This window comes from Argopecten irradians, chromosome 6 (genome assembly GCF_041381155.1).
Source record: "Argopecten irradians isolate NY chromosome 6, Ai_NY, whole genome shotgun sequence".
Classification (NCBI taxonomy): Eukaryota; Metazoa; Mollusca; class Bivalvia; order Pectinida; family Pectinidae; genus Argopecten; species Argopecten irradians.
The window spans coordinates 28,946,253-28,960,976 of record NC_091139.1 but is presented as its reverse complement, the minus strand read 5'-3'; the positions used below and the strand labels follow the sequence as shown (position 1 = coordinate 28,960,976).

Here is a 14,724-nt window from a genome sequence, read left to right as displayed (position 1 = left end):
TATTAGATCAATCCAAGTGAACAATTTTCAAACATTCAATCTTAGCATGTCGTATAGGTTGTGTAAATGATGTTGTGTGTCAAGACAATCATCTGAGATTTCCACTATCTTCTATGTTGATGTTACATCATTACTTAATATCAGTTAATGTTTATATGAAGGATATATATCCTTTTTGTTATCATTGTCATAAAGTTATGTTGATGAATAAAAACATGTTGAAATCTTAATGTTTGTTTGATTTCCTTATCACTTTTATGGTCAATAATGCATTTTGTTTCAGATTTTGCAGTAGATTTGATGAAGGAAAGGTTTTGAACAACAAACAACATAACTGGAGGATTTCGTCAAATATTTCACACTTCTCTCTCTCTCTTTTCCTTTTCCCACCCTCCTTCTCCCCCATTTCCCCCTCTCTCACAGTCCTTTATCCACCTTTTTGGCTGAGTGGTTAGGACCGCGTGGGTTCGAATCCCATCCTCGTCGGTGTATTCTTTTGAGATGAAAGATAATCAGTGATTTCATTTTTTTGGATTGATTTATGAAATGTCAAACCGACGAATGGCAGAAGAATGCTTATCGTTCTGTAATTCTAGTTCACTGATTACATATTTTCGCCCAATGTTGATAGTTATTCTCTCCAGCTTTATTTAAATAAAATAATCTTTTTTTTGTCGTTGATGAATTGTCGTATGATTATCAATATCTTAGTATTGAGAGATATTATTCTAGAAAAGTTAATAGGCTATGTAGTAGTTTTATTTATATTGGAGTGATCAATACATTAGAAGACATCACTTTAAGTATTGGAAAAATCTAACAATGTCATTATATCCACCACTGGACTATGTCCTGCCAAAACTGAAGATATTGTGTGCGACAACAAATGAGACAGGTAGTTTGGCCCTTAGATGTATATCACAAGAATCGAATAACAGTACATTGTAGTTAGTCGTATGGTTTTGAAATTGGACTCGCTGTAATCTTTATTGGCCTGTGATTGGTAATTTATTTTCTCAAATGGAGAGACGATTCCATTTGATTTATATATATGGATCTTCTTAAACAAATTGTATTCAATTTATTTCAAATTCAAAAGCTCTATAACTCTCACGATGCATAACCGTGCATAATCCGCTTTGAAACTGATGGAGGAATCGATGCTGTATTATTCTTCTGATATTCAGAAAGGTAACAATCATCCTGTAATCATGTGATATTCTAGGGGTTACTATCACTGTCGTTATACCCACCTCTGGACTTTGTCATAGTAAAAAGGGAGGACAAAAACATCACCAATTACAGGTCAGGTCTACAGAGACTTCCATTGAAAAATAAAAAGAATGATGCTTAACTTCAAAGGCATGCTCTGTACCTTTGTTCGATTCTTTTGATGTATAGCCATATACCAAACTACCTGTCATATGATTTGCTATGAACTAGTCCCTGGCTGGATATGATGATAGTGAAAGCAACCCCTGAAATATCGAGGATGGGTACAAAAAATTATCATAATATTAACACAAGCACGAACGCTGTGCTGAAGGTTTATGGAAATCAATATGCATTACATAGTCTCTGTCACATAATCGCATAACTTATGCGCTGAAACGGCTATAATTTTTCTATGCACAAGCAATAATTCACATATGGAAAGCTTCAAATGAAACCGATGTGAAACTGACCTATAATCAAGGTTAATTTCACACAAAGATAGCTTGATATCCATTTGAAATGAAATACAGATCAAATTGAACCCGATAAAATCTCTTTTTTTATTTGTACTTAAAAATAAAATTCCAATTTAGTTCCTGTTGTTAATAACGACATCTTTGTTAATAGGTTATTAAGGGAATCATTGGAATCGCTGTGTCGCAATTAGATATTTGTTTAGCAGTTGTACTTCTTTGCAAACATTGCGGATGTTATGTCCATATTGTTGGATAATCGAAAGACTTTGGAACGCATCTTCAGCATCTTCAGCATGGTCTGCACTTATAAAAGTAGTCAGCTGAAATATGAAAAAAACCAGTTAAAGGTTTTGCTTGTGACATTTCCAATTTCAAAATTATTGAATATGTAATCAAAAATCAAAAACAGTTCATTTATTCTGCAAGCCTTGATTATCCCGATGAGTCTCTATCAACAGTGTTTGTATTATTGTTTAAACTGTCTACAACTTTTAGTGCCTTTTTGGTAACAGTGTTTGCATTTCCTGTAACAAGGAAAATGTATAGTGCGTGCATGTTGTTAGACCTTTTATTTCAGATTGGAAAATATGGTTTTTATGATGATATTGTTACATAACCAATGGCAGCTATACAGGTACGAATGACATTTCCATGACTAGTGCGATGTGTTCAGACCAGATAGCATAAGTACGCTAAAATGTAAAAGTGTACAAGTTCGATGTCGATTTCGGTACTACTGAATATACAATATAATATTAAAGCACTAGTATGGTTCGAAATGACTTGATCTCGCTACTCTTTGTATATTATCTCGTCATATATGTTTGATGAAGGTGACACATCTTACTAGTCATGAAACATCACACATACGATTTCCACAGGATGTGTAACAATATTATTATATCCATGGAATTTTCGTTTTTTTGTCTTAATTACGCTATTCTACTATCTATTGTGTAATTTTTCTCACTGAAGCATACATTCGTGAATGTGAAGTGAAAGGGATCAAATAATTTGGTGTAGGGAATCTTGTGAAAATAAATATATAAGGACAATGGAAGAAGGGAGTATGATTAGGAGGACAGAATGCACTTGTATGCGGTGTGCTGTGTGTATGTGTGCGAGGTGCGTGTTTTGGGAGACTTTGGTATATTCGTGTTGTGTCTTCTTGTATAGTGGAACTTTTTATAGTCCTATATCACTGAAGCATGCCGAAGAAGACACCAAGCAACAAACCCCACCGGTCACATTATACTGACAACGGGAGAACCAGTCGTCCCACTCCCGTTGTGCTAAATTATATATATTATTCAATGTCATGTATAGAAATATAAAAGCTAATATTGTTTAAAACACACACACACACACACACACACACACACACACACACACACACACACACACACACACACACACACACACACACACACACACACACACACATATATATATATATATATATATATGGTACATTAAATGAATATGGTTAAAAGTCAAGGTCTATGCAAGATTTACTAGTTTTATCCGTTGTTTTCCAATCGCTATTAAATTTCTATAAATAAATGTAATCTTTAGTAATGTTAGTGACCGAAATACGAACATTATATATTACATTTTTTTCATGAATTCGGGTCATAATCAAATATTTCCACCATTTTTTTGGTTAGTATAGTTCGTTTCATTTTGAATAATGGCTTTATAGAGATCTAGAGATCATCTTTTTGAGACCCATTTGCCTTTAATAACAGTCTGAATTTCGTTCTTCCATGTTTCGATAAATAGACGATAGTGAAATGAAAAGCTCATAATTAATCATCGTGTTGATAGCAATAAAACTGATTATCAATTTTTAATAAAATATCCTATGATACCATATGTATGGCAAATACATATATAAGGGAGGTAGTTAATAGAGCATAATTAACATTTATATCTGTTTGATTAAAATTTGTTCAAAATAATTTGATTAAAGTATGTATCTTGTTTTTTTCAGTTGAGAATGCATCAACTTATCTACCTATCTCATGAAACAGAAAGGTTTTATCTATAACGTCTATGACGTATTAATTTTTGTTAGTTTTTGAGAGATTAAAACGCTATATGAACATATATGTCATTTTACGGTGTTAAAACTTACTTTTCGACAATTCTTGTGTTTAAAGAATTCAACAATCACGTCGTCGTTGAAAACTGTATGTTGTGCTCTAGCTCTATCCAACTCGTTGCTCAAGTTGCTCAAAGGAAGACCTTAGTGGAATAGAAGAAAAAGACTACCATGAACAGCAATACATTTTAAAGTATGCAATAATCTGACAATTATCTGACAAGAAATCCTAAATCTACATACTAAGTATTATTGCATGGCTTTCTAGGAATAAGTCCCGAGTGACGAAAAAGCATGCAATAACTGACTTACTGCATGTCTCTTAACCTCGAACAAAAAGACAGGTTGATTGAAAAATACACACCTTTCCATCCCTATACCCCAACCTAACCATTGTTCTCTGTTTTGATTTACCTGTACCTATTATGCTTGTGAGTACTTTTCAGTATTAGGGGTTCTTTGTTGAATGTTAATACACCAGTTTGTCATTATCCATCGTAAGGAGCACAAGGAGATTTGCCATGTGTAGCGATAAAAACTTTGATTCTGCGAAATGCTGCATCAAAATATTTTTAGGGGATATGTACAGTATGAAACAATTGGATTATTATTAAGCTCTGTTCAACAATTGCAAGAAAAATAAGTAAATGAAAAATGAAATCGTCGGAAACTTGAAATGTAAGTACATTTTATATAAAATCAATTTCATCTGTGCTTTTAATTGTCAATGATAAAATGCATATACAGATGTATATATATGTATATATTGAGGTTTCTGAAGAGTTAAAACTTCCTTACAATACAGAGTCGCTATCATATAATACTTGAGTTAATTGAAATAATAATTAATGAAGCTTTTTGATGTATATTTAAATAAATGTGATTTTCTTATTGCATTGTATTTTTAAAAATCTTGTCAGCATCGGTTAGTTGGTCTATTGATTAATTTAATCATTAGAACAAGGTGAGGAACAATATGAGTAATGATTATCTCCCCTCTCTTACAACATTTGTTACCATGGTCCACTGCACACATGTCCAGCTCCTTTCAAGGCCATTTGATAATCCTGATTGGCCATGAATGGGGGAACCAGCCCCATTCATTGTCAAGTAATCCTGATTGGCCATGAAAGGGGGTTATTGTGGACTCAACTGTGGTAGCAAGACATTTATTGGCTACACTTTTCCTTTGTGAGAGGTTAGAAGTATGCAGTAAAAGAAGTTCCTAGTTTGTCATTCTCGCTGCTCCAGGGGTTACTCTCAGTGACGTCATAATCATCCCTGGACTATCTCATAGTAAATATGAAATCATTTCAGAAGAGGAAAAAACAATTTATAATTTATAATTATAATCCTATAGTCTTTCTTTGAAGCAAAGAGCGACGCCTAACTTCAAAGCTACACAGCCAACCGCAGTGTACTGTTAATCAATTCATTATAAGTGTTGTGAAAATGGATATTGTTACGTCAGATAATAAATATGATGCATCTTATATACGTTGTTTAGTTAAAACCTAACGCCAAAGTATCGTGGAGGCACGAAACGAATATTTTATAACAATAAGGTACATTAAAGGATCTGATTGCCGGTCTCGTTTGATGCCTTCAGGTTACCGTTAGCATATTCCATGGATGATATAACCACAGTGTAAGTAAATCCTGAAGTATCGAGTATACTAGTTTGGTGATCCATCTTAAAACAGCTGCAATGTGATGAGCAATTAAAACATGCTAGAAGTAAACTTTAACAAATAATGAAAAAAAAAGATCCCAATTAGTCTATAAAAAACCTGCACAACCCACCGCAAGGTCACATAACAACCACATGGTAACAGAACATGATGGAATTTGAATATTCAGAGGAAACCTGACTTTTTTAAACAGGAGTACAAATGTTTTAGAACTCTGTTTATAGAAACATACGTTCATGGTTGATTGTCATTTCATTCCAGTAAATGATATTCTTGATGGGTCCTCTACCGGGATATCCCACGGCTGTAAGAGGTGTACACTTTATGTCGCTTATATTTTCCCTCGCTAATTTTGATAATTCGTGCTCAAAATAAGCGTCTCTTCCAGACGTCACCTCAATCACTAAAACAAATAAAAGGCATGGTAAAGAAATGTCTTTGTAAAATGATATTATGCCATCACAATGTATCTAGCAAGTTTATTAGTAAATCAGCAGTTAATAATCTGGTTAAGTAAAGTCCCTTCTTTTAAAGGTGTTTTGATTGCAATGTGTGATGTAAGGTTGCAAAATCTGATATATATATATTCAAACCTCTAAAAAAATACTAATGCGATAGTATCAATGGAAATATAAATAAAAATTCCCATTATTTCAAACGCAGATATCTTGAAAAGATTATTTCTATTCTCTTGCAATTTGGATTTTCACTGTCTTTATATAGAATTTCTTCTACATATATTGTTCATGTGTTCTTGTGATAGGTACTTGAACAAGAAACTAATCGTTGTCAAAATACATGCGGGCACGTTTACGGTAATGTGACATGTGTTTCTTGCCAAATAATCCCCAAACTATTGTAACTAAGCCCAGATCAGAACCCGACACCCTGACTATTTACAATTATCGATGACTACGAACTGACCCCACACAGCACAATCTCATATAAACTCACCTTACCAATACGAAAATCAAAGGGGTATAATCCAAGGGACATAATCCAGTTAATTATTCCAAACTAACACTTCACATAACATTAACTTCAAGACGAATATGATTTTTGAGTCAGAAGTTTATGCTAAGAATGGGAAACATAAAAAGATTCCGACGCCGTGAATCATCCGGTTTCATCAGCGGTGTGTTCTGTAAGAAGCGGCCGGCGTACGGCAGCATGATGTCATTCGATTATTTATGACGGTAACAATTTGTAACGTAACAATGGGGAAGAAGTAGTTCGGGTCAAAGTTTATAATCTCGACCAACCAAAATACTGGAAGGTAATGGAATATAATATTTTCAACCAACATTCAGCACGTGCACACGTTTATACCATGGCAAGAGAGTTTGAATATCACGACGGATATTGGTAGGAAAAATGTTTAACTTACCTGCAACAAGTCGGTACTCCCCTACTACCTGTTTAGTAGAAACACGAATAGACATTATTTTATCGTTATTAAAACGGCTTATATATATGTTACATTTATATTAAAAATGGTTCCAACATATTTCTGTCAGCAATTACCATGCTTTTATGTTTACTACTGTCTATGACAGGCATTGCTAGCGTTTATTTGACCGGATTTGATTTGATAAAAACATTGAAACCGAGTCCTGTCATGCAAATGGCAGTTGTTCATTAATCACGCAAATATATAAATTAAGTTTATTGAACTCAGTGTGTATGCTTTTGTAAAGTCAAATCAGGTCAAATAAACGCTTGGAGTACCTTAGAACAGTAGTAAACATATCAATGACATAATCATTTGCTGGCAGAAATATATTCAAACTTGTGGACTTTTACATTTTTGTGGTATATTTTGCACTACATAACAGCAATACTCATGAACGTATATATATGTAGATTGATAATTATGCATACACTATTTATCAACTGAAGTTATGTTAAGGGCACCTAAAATATAAGCAGCGATAGATATTATAGACATGCGATTTAGCACTTGCCTTACCTGGACATTGTTGCATACATGTACCTACGGATGTAATACTGGTTAAACAATTCATTGTTGTCGGATAAGGATGTATTAATTTACACCAATACAATTACAGCCTCATTGCGTCAACACAAAAGTTCTGTTATCTCGATAAAATTTGATTTTATTTCTATAAAACACACTGGATTTATTGTAAAAGAAGCAAACAGTAGATTTTACATTAAGATTATACAATTATACCTATAGAAAATTGACATAAATGTTGATGCAGATTTCAAAAATGTAATAACAATTTCGAGGTAGGAGAGAAAAATACTCTTTTAATGTAGTATAGTAATATACTACATTTTGTGACTCTCTGGTTGAATATTACAGTATTATCCTTCATTTTTATATTCATATTTATATATGGTATGATGAAACGCAAAAATCAATGATGTATTCAAGATGAACCGCAAGATTTGTTAACATGAATGTATGATAAAAACTAGATTTAATAGTATAATTTCATTGCAAATTTACCTTGAACATGTACTTTAAATGTCGCAAGTTGCTGCTTATTCTGTCTAAAACTGCATGCACCGGTTCTTCACTCGAATATATTCCGTCAATTTTGATATCCCACAAGTACAATTTTTCCGCCATTAGTATCCTTTAACAGTGAACCCTTCGAGATGTGAACAAATAATGACGCAGGTGCAATCTGATTAAAGTACAGATCTTTATTATCCTATTATCAGTTCGTTTGATAGAGGACCTGATAACATCCCATTAGGAATCACATTCTGGTGACATAAATTCCAAGAGACGAAATAGTGTGGAAAAGTTGTTATTTTCATATGCGTAGTCCTGTCGCCCAAAGAGTACAACAAAGCTAAAGTTATAAGTATACTGGGACGAAATATTGATGTAGCTGGTGTAGAAAATGTAAAAATGTCTTTGATCCGAAGTACATGTGGTGTAAAGGTTGGGGACGTTATCAGATCCTTTATAAAACGGAGTGATTATAATCAGACTGGGTACAGAGTTTACCTTATACCTAGGATAAATACAAGTTTCATACTTCCTTGTTGAATTTTAGTCATATTTTAGGAAGATGATTTATATTGTAAATGGTTTTATTGGTTACATTTAGGATTAAATGTCGATTGGAATCACACAGTAAACTATATTAAGTCTTCAAGCCTTAGAGAACCACTACCTTTTTAAACCAAAAAGTAAATGTCTCTTAAAACAGTAAAAATGGCACAGTACGCACAGTAGTTAGGACGACGGTTACATAAGACGACCCATCTTATTAAAATCAACATTTAATTAATTTGTTAATTTAAGTAATTATTCAAATAATTCAGAGGGTGACGATAAGTGTAGTATTAGCAGAAAACTTATGACTTTCCCAGCTCTGCAGCAATACCAATATCATTTTACATTCTCATATCTATATGGTAAAATCAATAAATATGTACTGGGGATCATTGTAATATTCGTAATTCTATTAGGATAAACTGATTGTATGAAAAAGACTGTGTTAAAATCGTACAAAAATCCGGAGAAAAATTACCGACCAGGGGTCAGTACCTGGCAACTGCCCCACATGGGATTCGAACTACTATATACATATCGCTAAATATTGTAATAGATATCATATAGAAAAACATTCATAGTTACAATATGTATCGTTGTATGTAGATATCTAAGGTCAATGTTTTATGTGTGGCTTGGATTTGTTATCGCGAGTACAAGATTTAAACCTATCGTATTGTCAATGCAGATTATAACTGCAAAAATACTCCTTCTCCGATCAGACATATTTGAAAACATGTCAATGTCGTCAATGGATTGTCTGATGAACAGTCTGCCGTGCACAGGTAGAGGAGGTATAAATACAAGCGATACTTATCCCTACAATAGGGGACTCTTTTTCAATACCAGTTCGGTATTTCTGGTAGTAAATGATTTCATTATAATGTCCCTAGGGATAAAGGGTCATACCAGGGTAATTTATGATTCATTTTTAGATTGTAATCAATCCCAGACTTCTTTTAATTTTCTGACACCCACCAACCAGCACGGCGAAAAAAAAACGCACAAAAGAAAATATACACATTTTCCTGAAGAACTAAACCTTCAAAGACGTTCAAATCGGTACTGTATATTGCACTCCATAAAAATATAATTTTATTGATTTTTTTATGTAGAATTTTAATCTTTTGAGACGATACGAAGCATTGATTTCCCTGTTGCTCGGTTTCCTAAAACATTGTGTTTGTTTTTCCACACATAGATAAGAAAAACAACCAGCACGCGGTCGTAAAACAGAAATAAACATAACTCTGACCTTATCGATGATGAAAAGACGCTTACCCTTATGGTGCACTTGGTTCTAATTCTGCCTGCTCATAGACTTGCATTACAGGTCTACTATTTGGTTTATACGGACAAATCTATTAAGATGACGACTGATAGTTGTATCATTCGATTTTCCTGGAAAGGTTTTCACATCTCAGAGTTAGTTAGTTGCTGAATCATTACAGGCAAAATATTTTAGGTAAGGCAAAGAGTACAATATGTTTTATTTCAAAACATTATGTAGGTTTCGATCTGTTTATCTGTTTTAATGTAATTTTCTTTTGAATAGAGATTGTTTTTGTTTTGAAAGCTTACAATTTAAGTTGAAAACATCTTATAAAAATATGAAAAATACACAGATTATACCGTTTCTATATAAATTACAGATTTATCAATTGAAAAAAATGTTATTACGTATTATCTAAAACCACAGATTTGACAATGAATCTTATTATGTAACATACACATCTTAGGTATTCTTTACACTTCCTGGAGTAACAATGCAATGTCCCTAGAATTATCATCGCAAGCACAAGTAAGTTTTATTGATTAAACGTTTTTTTGCTGTCGATGTACACGGTAACAGAAGAATGATAAACCCCCTTGAGCGAAATAACAACCAGTAATATTAGAACACTGTAAATATATGGGGTAAATGCAAACTTAAATGTGGACTGCCATAATAAGCACCATGTCCTGTATCATTCAGAAGTCTCCTACAAAGTTTCCTTGTTTTATATCTGTATAAGATGAGTTCGGGCATTGAATAAAATATATGAAATAATTGTGATTTAGTTCAACACATAACAGAATACTGGATTCTAAATGGCTACACACATGGATACCATTGCAATAGTGCCCGGGCAAGCGGGCACTATTGAAGTTGCGCGAAATTGAACGTGAATGTATTGTGACGTCACCATAACATGACGTCATTATAACGTAGCGCTTCGACCAATACGCCAAGATGGCGGACAGGCTGATGTGTTCGGGGATGGAAGCAAATGTTGCTTTTCTACAAAGACAGTTCACATATTTTCTATATTGATCTACTTTTTATCTTCATGAAGCTGAATCCCGTTTTGTAGAAACACAGATTTCTGCGACAATTCATATTTTGTACTTTTAATGTAACAATGTGTTGTGGAAATAAAGATGTCGCTTGACATGCTTCTGTTACGATGACATGAACACAGGTAATGTGAGGGTGATGAATTAAACCCAATATGGCCTGATTGAGAAGGCATATTACCTCATAGTATTGTCTCTACATCCCTCGACAATACTATGAGGTAATAGTGCCCTCTCAACCAGGCCATAATAGAAAAATATGATTTAACAATATCTCAATAATTCACAAGTCAAATGTTCGCGACGGTACTATCGACTATGAGTTGTATATAAATGTCATACATTGGCATATCGTCAACTTTGTATTAGTCTTTACCGCCTAATAAATCTTTTAAATGTTCTTCAAATGCGACGATAAAATGTAAGATCATTTTAAGATCAGATCCATACAATATGTTAGCAACTGGTGATGTACATGAAAAATGCATGCCACTGACTACCAATAACCAATTACAAACTGTAATGAGCTGAAGCTGGTGTAGATTTTGATTTAAAAACATTTGAAGTGTACAATAGAAGGTCCTGACTCGTCATATTCCTGTTTACTCATACACATCTGTTGGAATGTGGTTAGAGAAGCAAATGCTGAGCCTCCTAACCAGGTTAAGAATTTCCTCTCCGGGGGAGCAATGATCTTTATTTTCATAGTTTGTGGAGCAAGATTGGTGATTTCTTTCTGCATACGATCAACAATACCGGGGTACATAGTGGTACCTCCAGACAGAACCATATTTGCGTACAAGTCTTTACGAATGTCGACATTACATTTCATGATGCTGTTGTATGTGATCTTGTGAACACTATCACAGCTTTTTTCAACAAATGAAGGTAGGAACAGAGCCTCGGGACACCGGAACCTTTCGTTACCAATGGTGATGACCTGACCGTCGGGAAGTTCGTAGCTCTTCTCAAGGGATGAAGACGAAGCAGCGGTTGACATTTCCTGTTCAAAGCCAAGAGCAACATAACATAATTTTTCTTTGATGTCTCTAACGATTTCTCTCTCGGCTGTGGTTGTGAAAGAATAACCACGTACTGTTAGGATTTTCATGAGGTAGTCTGTGAGATCACGTCCGGCTAGATCTAACCTAAGGATGGCATGAGGAAGGGCGTAACCCTCGTAACCCTCGTACACAGTTGGTAACGACATCACCAGAGTCCAACACAATACCGGTAGTACGACCTGAGGCGTACAGGGATAGCACAGCCTGGTTGGCAATGTACATGGCGGGAGAGTCGAAGGTCTCGAACATGATCTGGGTCATCTTTTCCCTGTTGGCCTTGGGGTTGAGGGGAGCCTCTGTAAGGAGGACAGGGTGCTCCTGTGGAGCCACACGGAGCTCGTTGTAGAAGGTGTGATACCAAATATTTTCCATGTCGTCCCAGTTGGTGACGATTCCGTGTTCGATGGGATATCTGAATGCTAGGATCCCACTTTTACTCAGGATATCAGCACCGATATAGCCCTATGAAAACAAATTACTCTCTTAAAATGTCAATTAAAAGAAGTTACCATTTATATTATTTTTTATATAGAATTACTGTTTTATATGGAACATATGTGAGTTTTGCAAATGTCAAAATGTTGCTTATATTTGGTGGTAAATAACGCAAAAAAATTGTTCCTGATTCGTGAGTATATATGGAAACTATGACACATATACAATGTATGCATTAGAAAATGAGAGGAAAGATGCCGTAGGCCAGTTTTACCTGTCCGTATTTCCCAGGGGGCATAAGAGCACGTGCTGCCTGTTATTAAAAAAAATTATAATGATTCATCTTGATATTTCATTCACAAACTTTTCTTCTCAAGCATTATATTTTAACATTTTTACAATCAGTTTCATCACACACAAAATCCGTCAAAACAACAAATGCGTAAAGGACAATTCAGTCAGGCTAATTCTATTCCATAAACAAGAAGCAAAATGTTGTATAAGTATATTGTTATGATACCATTGAAAATCCAAATGGTATAGCATAACGACTAAGAAGGCATAATATGTACATTTGTATGCTATACCAAAACCCGAGCCAATGTCACGTACGTTAAACAAATGAAATACATAACCAATGAGGAGTTGATAAAATGATTTTTAGGCAAGCAATTTACCTAATAATGGTTTGTTTCCGATATATGTGCAGATTTTTATGTTCTCTTAGACTGTACTGTCCCTTTACACTAGATAAAAATGACATTTTTTAATCTACTGAATTTGTTTTTAATCATAAACATCTAGGAGATGCTAAAATGTTCTGCATTGAACTTCTTTCTCGTATATAATTTTTGGGTTACCTTTACAGAAGAAGAGAAATGATATTACGTATGCTCATCCTTAGATACGGACAATCACAGATGAAAGTCTATTTTCCATATGTGATTTTACGGGAGTTTCAGCACTTCCTATTATGTGGAATTTCATGTAATAACCCTGTCTGGTAATAAATATGATAGTAAACCATTACATTCAACACGTTTTCGTTCATTAAGAATCATAAGATATCTTTAAAATATTAAAAGGTAAGCCCCCCCTCATAGTATTACCTTTTTGAGACTTGCGACTATGGAGGGAAAAATAACACGTGGAGCATCATCTCCAGCAAATCCAGCTCTACATGTCCCGGATCCATTGTCCAAAACCAAAACGTCTGCATCATCACACATTTTTAATCCTTCAAATTTTTGGCGTCCGTAGAAACCAAATGAACTAAATTTAGATCACATATAACGGTTATACCTTTCTAGTGCCTACCTGCTAAGATTATTACGTCATGGATTTGATGGGGCTCTTTGTGTCGGCTTATCACACACACAAACACAATGAACGAATCGTCGAGTGTAGTAGAAATTGAGAAATGCTTCAATTGATTGGTCATACCTTTATATAAAAATATATTTTAAAATACTAAATTATCATTGAATATAACTCTCCATTCATCGATCACAAATGATAACATTTTTTTCATAAATGGTCTCTATCATTATAATTTGTTTAGTATCTTTTCACAGATAAAATCCATCAGGATATCATTATGCATTCCATGCACATTGATGGTCATTTTGGTATTTCAATGCTAAAATTATTGTCTATTAAGTTTTAAGACACTGTTTAAAATAGTGATTTTAATGCCTATATATCACTTCTTAAGTGTAGTTGAACACAACTTAGTTACTAAAAAATGTGCATCCGTCCTGACCTTAGATATCAATATTGACTCGTAGATTGCTGTATTGTTTCTAAATTTTGGCAAAATATGGAAAAATGTACATAACCATGCCATTATGTTAACTATTGTGTATAACATGTAATAGGAGCGATGGATCCTTTTAAAAGGCATACACATCGATGTCGCGTCATTTTTTATCATGTCAGCAAAATGGTGGTTACTAAATAAGTTACACTGTATAAGCATACAAGAAATCACTGGTTTAAACGAGGTCTTACACATTAACTCTGTTTAATGTGATTTATTATTTTTTCAATTTTATACAATCTTTGGCAAAGTCAGTTATTCAGATAGTTATCAATAATATTAAGAAGCATGATTGTTATGGTTAGTGCCTCATCTGCCGTGTAATTGCTAGATCTAATTCGAATTATCTTAATTACGACTGGAATATCAGTAAATTACGTCCTAGCTTTTAATCGTAATTATAATTAACTAAATCCTATTCGTTATTTCCTAATTACCGTTATTATGACTTTATGCATATAAAGATGTAAAGATATGATAAAACATAGATAATGTTAATACATAAGATTTGTAAAGCGCCATATTTATCATATGAAAACTACCCTT

The 14,724-nt window shown here is 33.9% G+C and overlaps 2 protein-coding genes across 2 annotated transcripts; both read right to left on the bottom strand.

Moving 5' to 3' along the window:
* LOC138325554 (uncharacterized) lies at positions 1–8,609 on the bottom strand. The gene is made up of 5 exons (XM_069271300.1): positions 7,963–8,609; positions 6,874–6,901; positions 5,719–5,889; positions 3,829–3,938; positions 1–2,011 (listed from the first exon to the last, which is right to left on the bottom strand). The coding sequence occupies exons 1-5, from the start codon at positions 8,083–8,085 to the stop codon at positions 1,856–1,858; spliced, it is 588 nt and encodes a 195-aa protein (XP_069127401.1). The 5' UTR covers positions 8,086–8,609; the 3' UTR covers positions 1–1,855.
* A 1,591-nt stretch (positions 8,610–10,200) lies between these two features.
* On the bottom strand, positions 10,201–13,784 carry LOC138325551 (actin, cytoplasmic-like). Its single transcript, XM_069271299.1, is given in 4 exon segments — positions 10,201–12,055; positions 12,057–12,386; positions 12,634–12,672; positions 13,469–13,784. Coding segments are annotated over 4 exon segments (1,134 nt in total). The 5' UTR covers positions 13,589–13,784; the 3' UTR covers positions 10,201–11,410.
* Positions 13,785–14,724: the final 940 nt, after the last annotated feature.

Excerpts from the sequence above, each read along its gene's own strand:
- LOC138325554 (XM_069271300.1), bottom strand. The coding sequence starts at position 8,085 with ATGGCGGAAAAATTGTACTTGTGGGATATCAAAATTGACGGAATATAT. Across the intron at positions 3,939-5,718 it reads AATGACAATCAACCATGAAC|GTCTTCCTTTGAGCAACTTG; the intron begins GTATGTTTCTAT and ends TATTCCACTAAG. Across the intron at positions 2,012-3,828 it reads AACACAAGAATTGTCGAAAA|CTGACTACTTTTATAAGTGC; the intron begins GTAAGTTTTAAC and ends TTCATATTTCAG.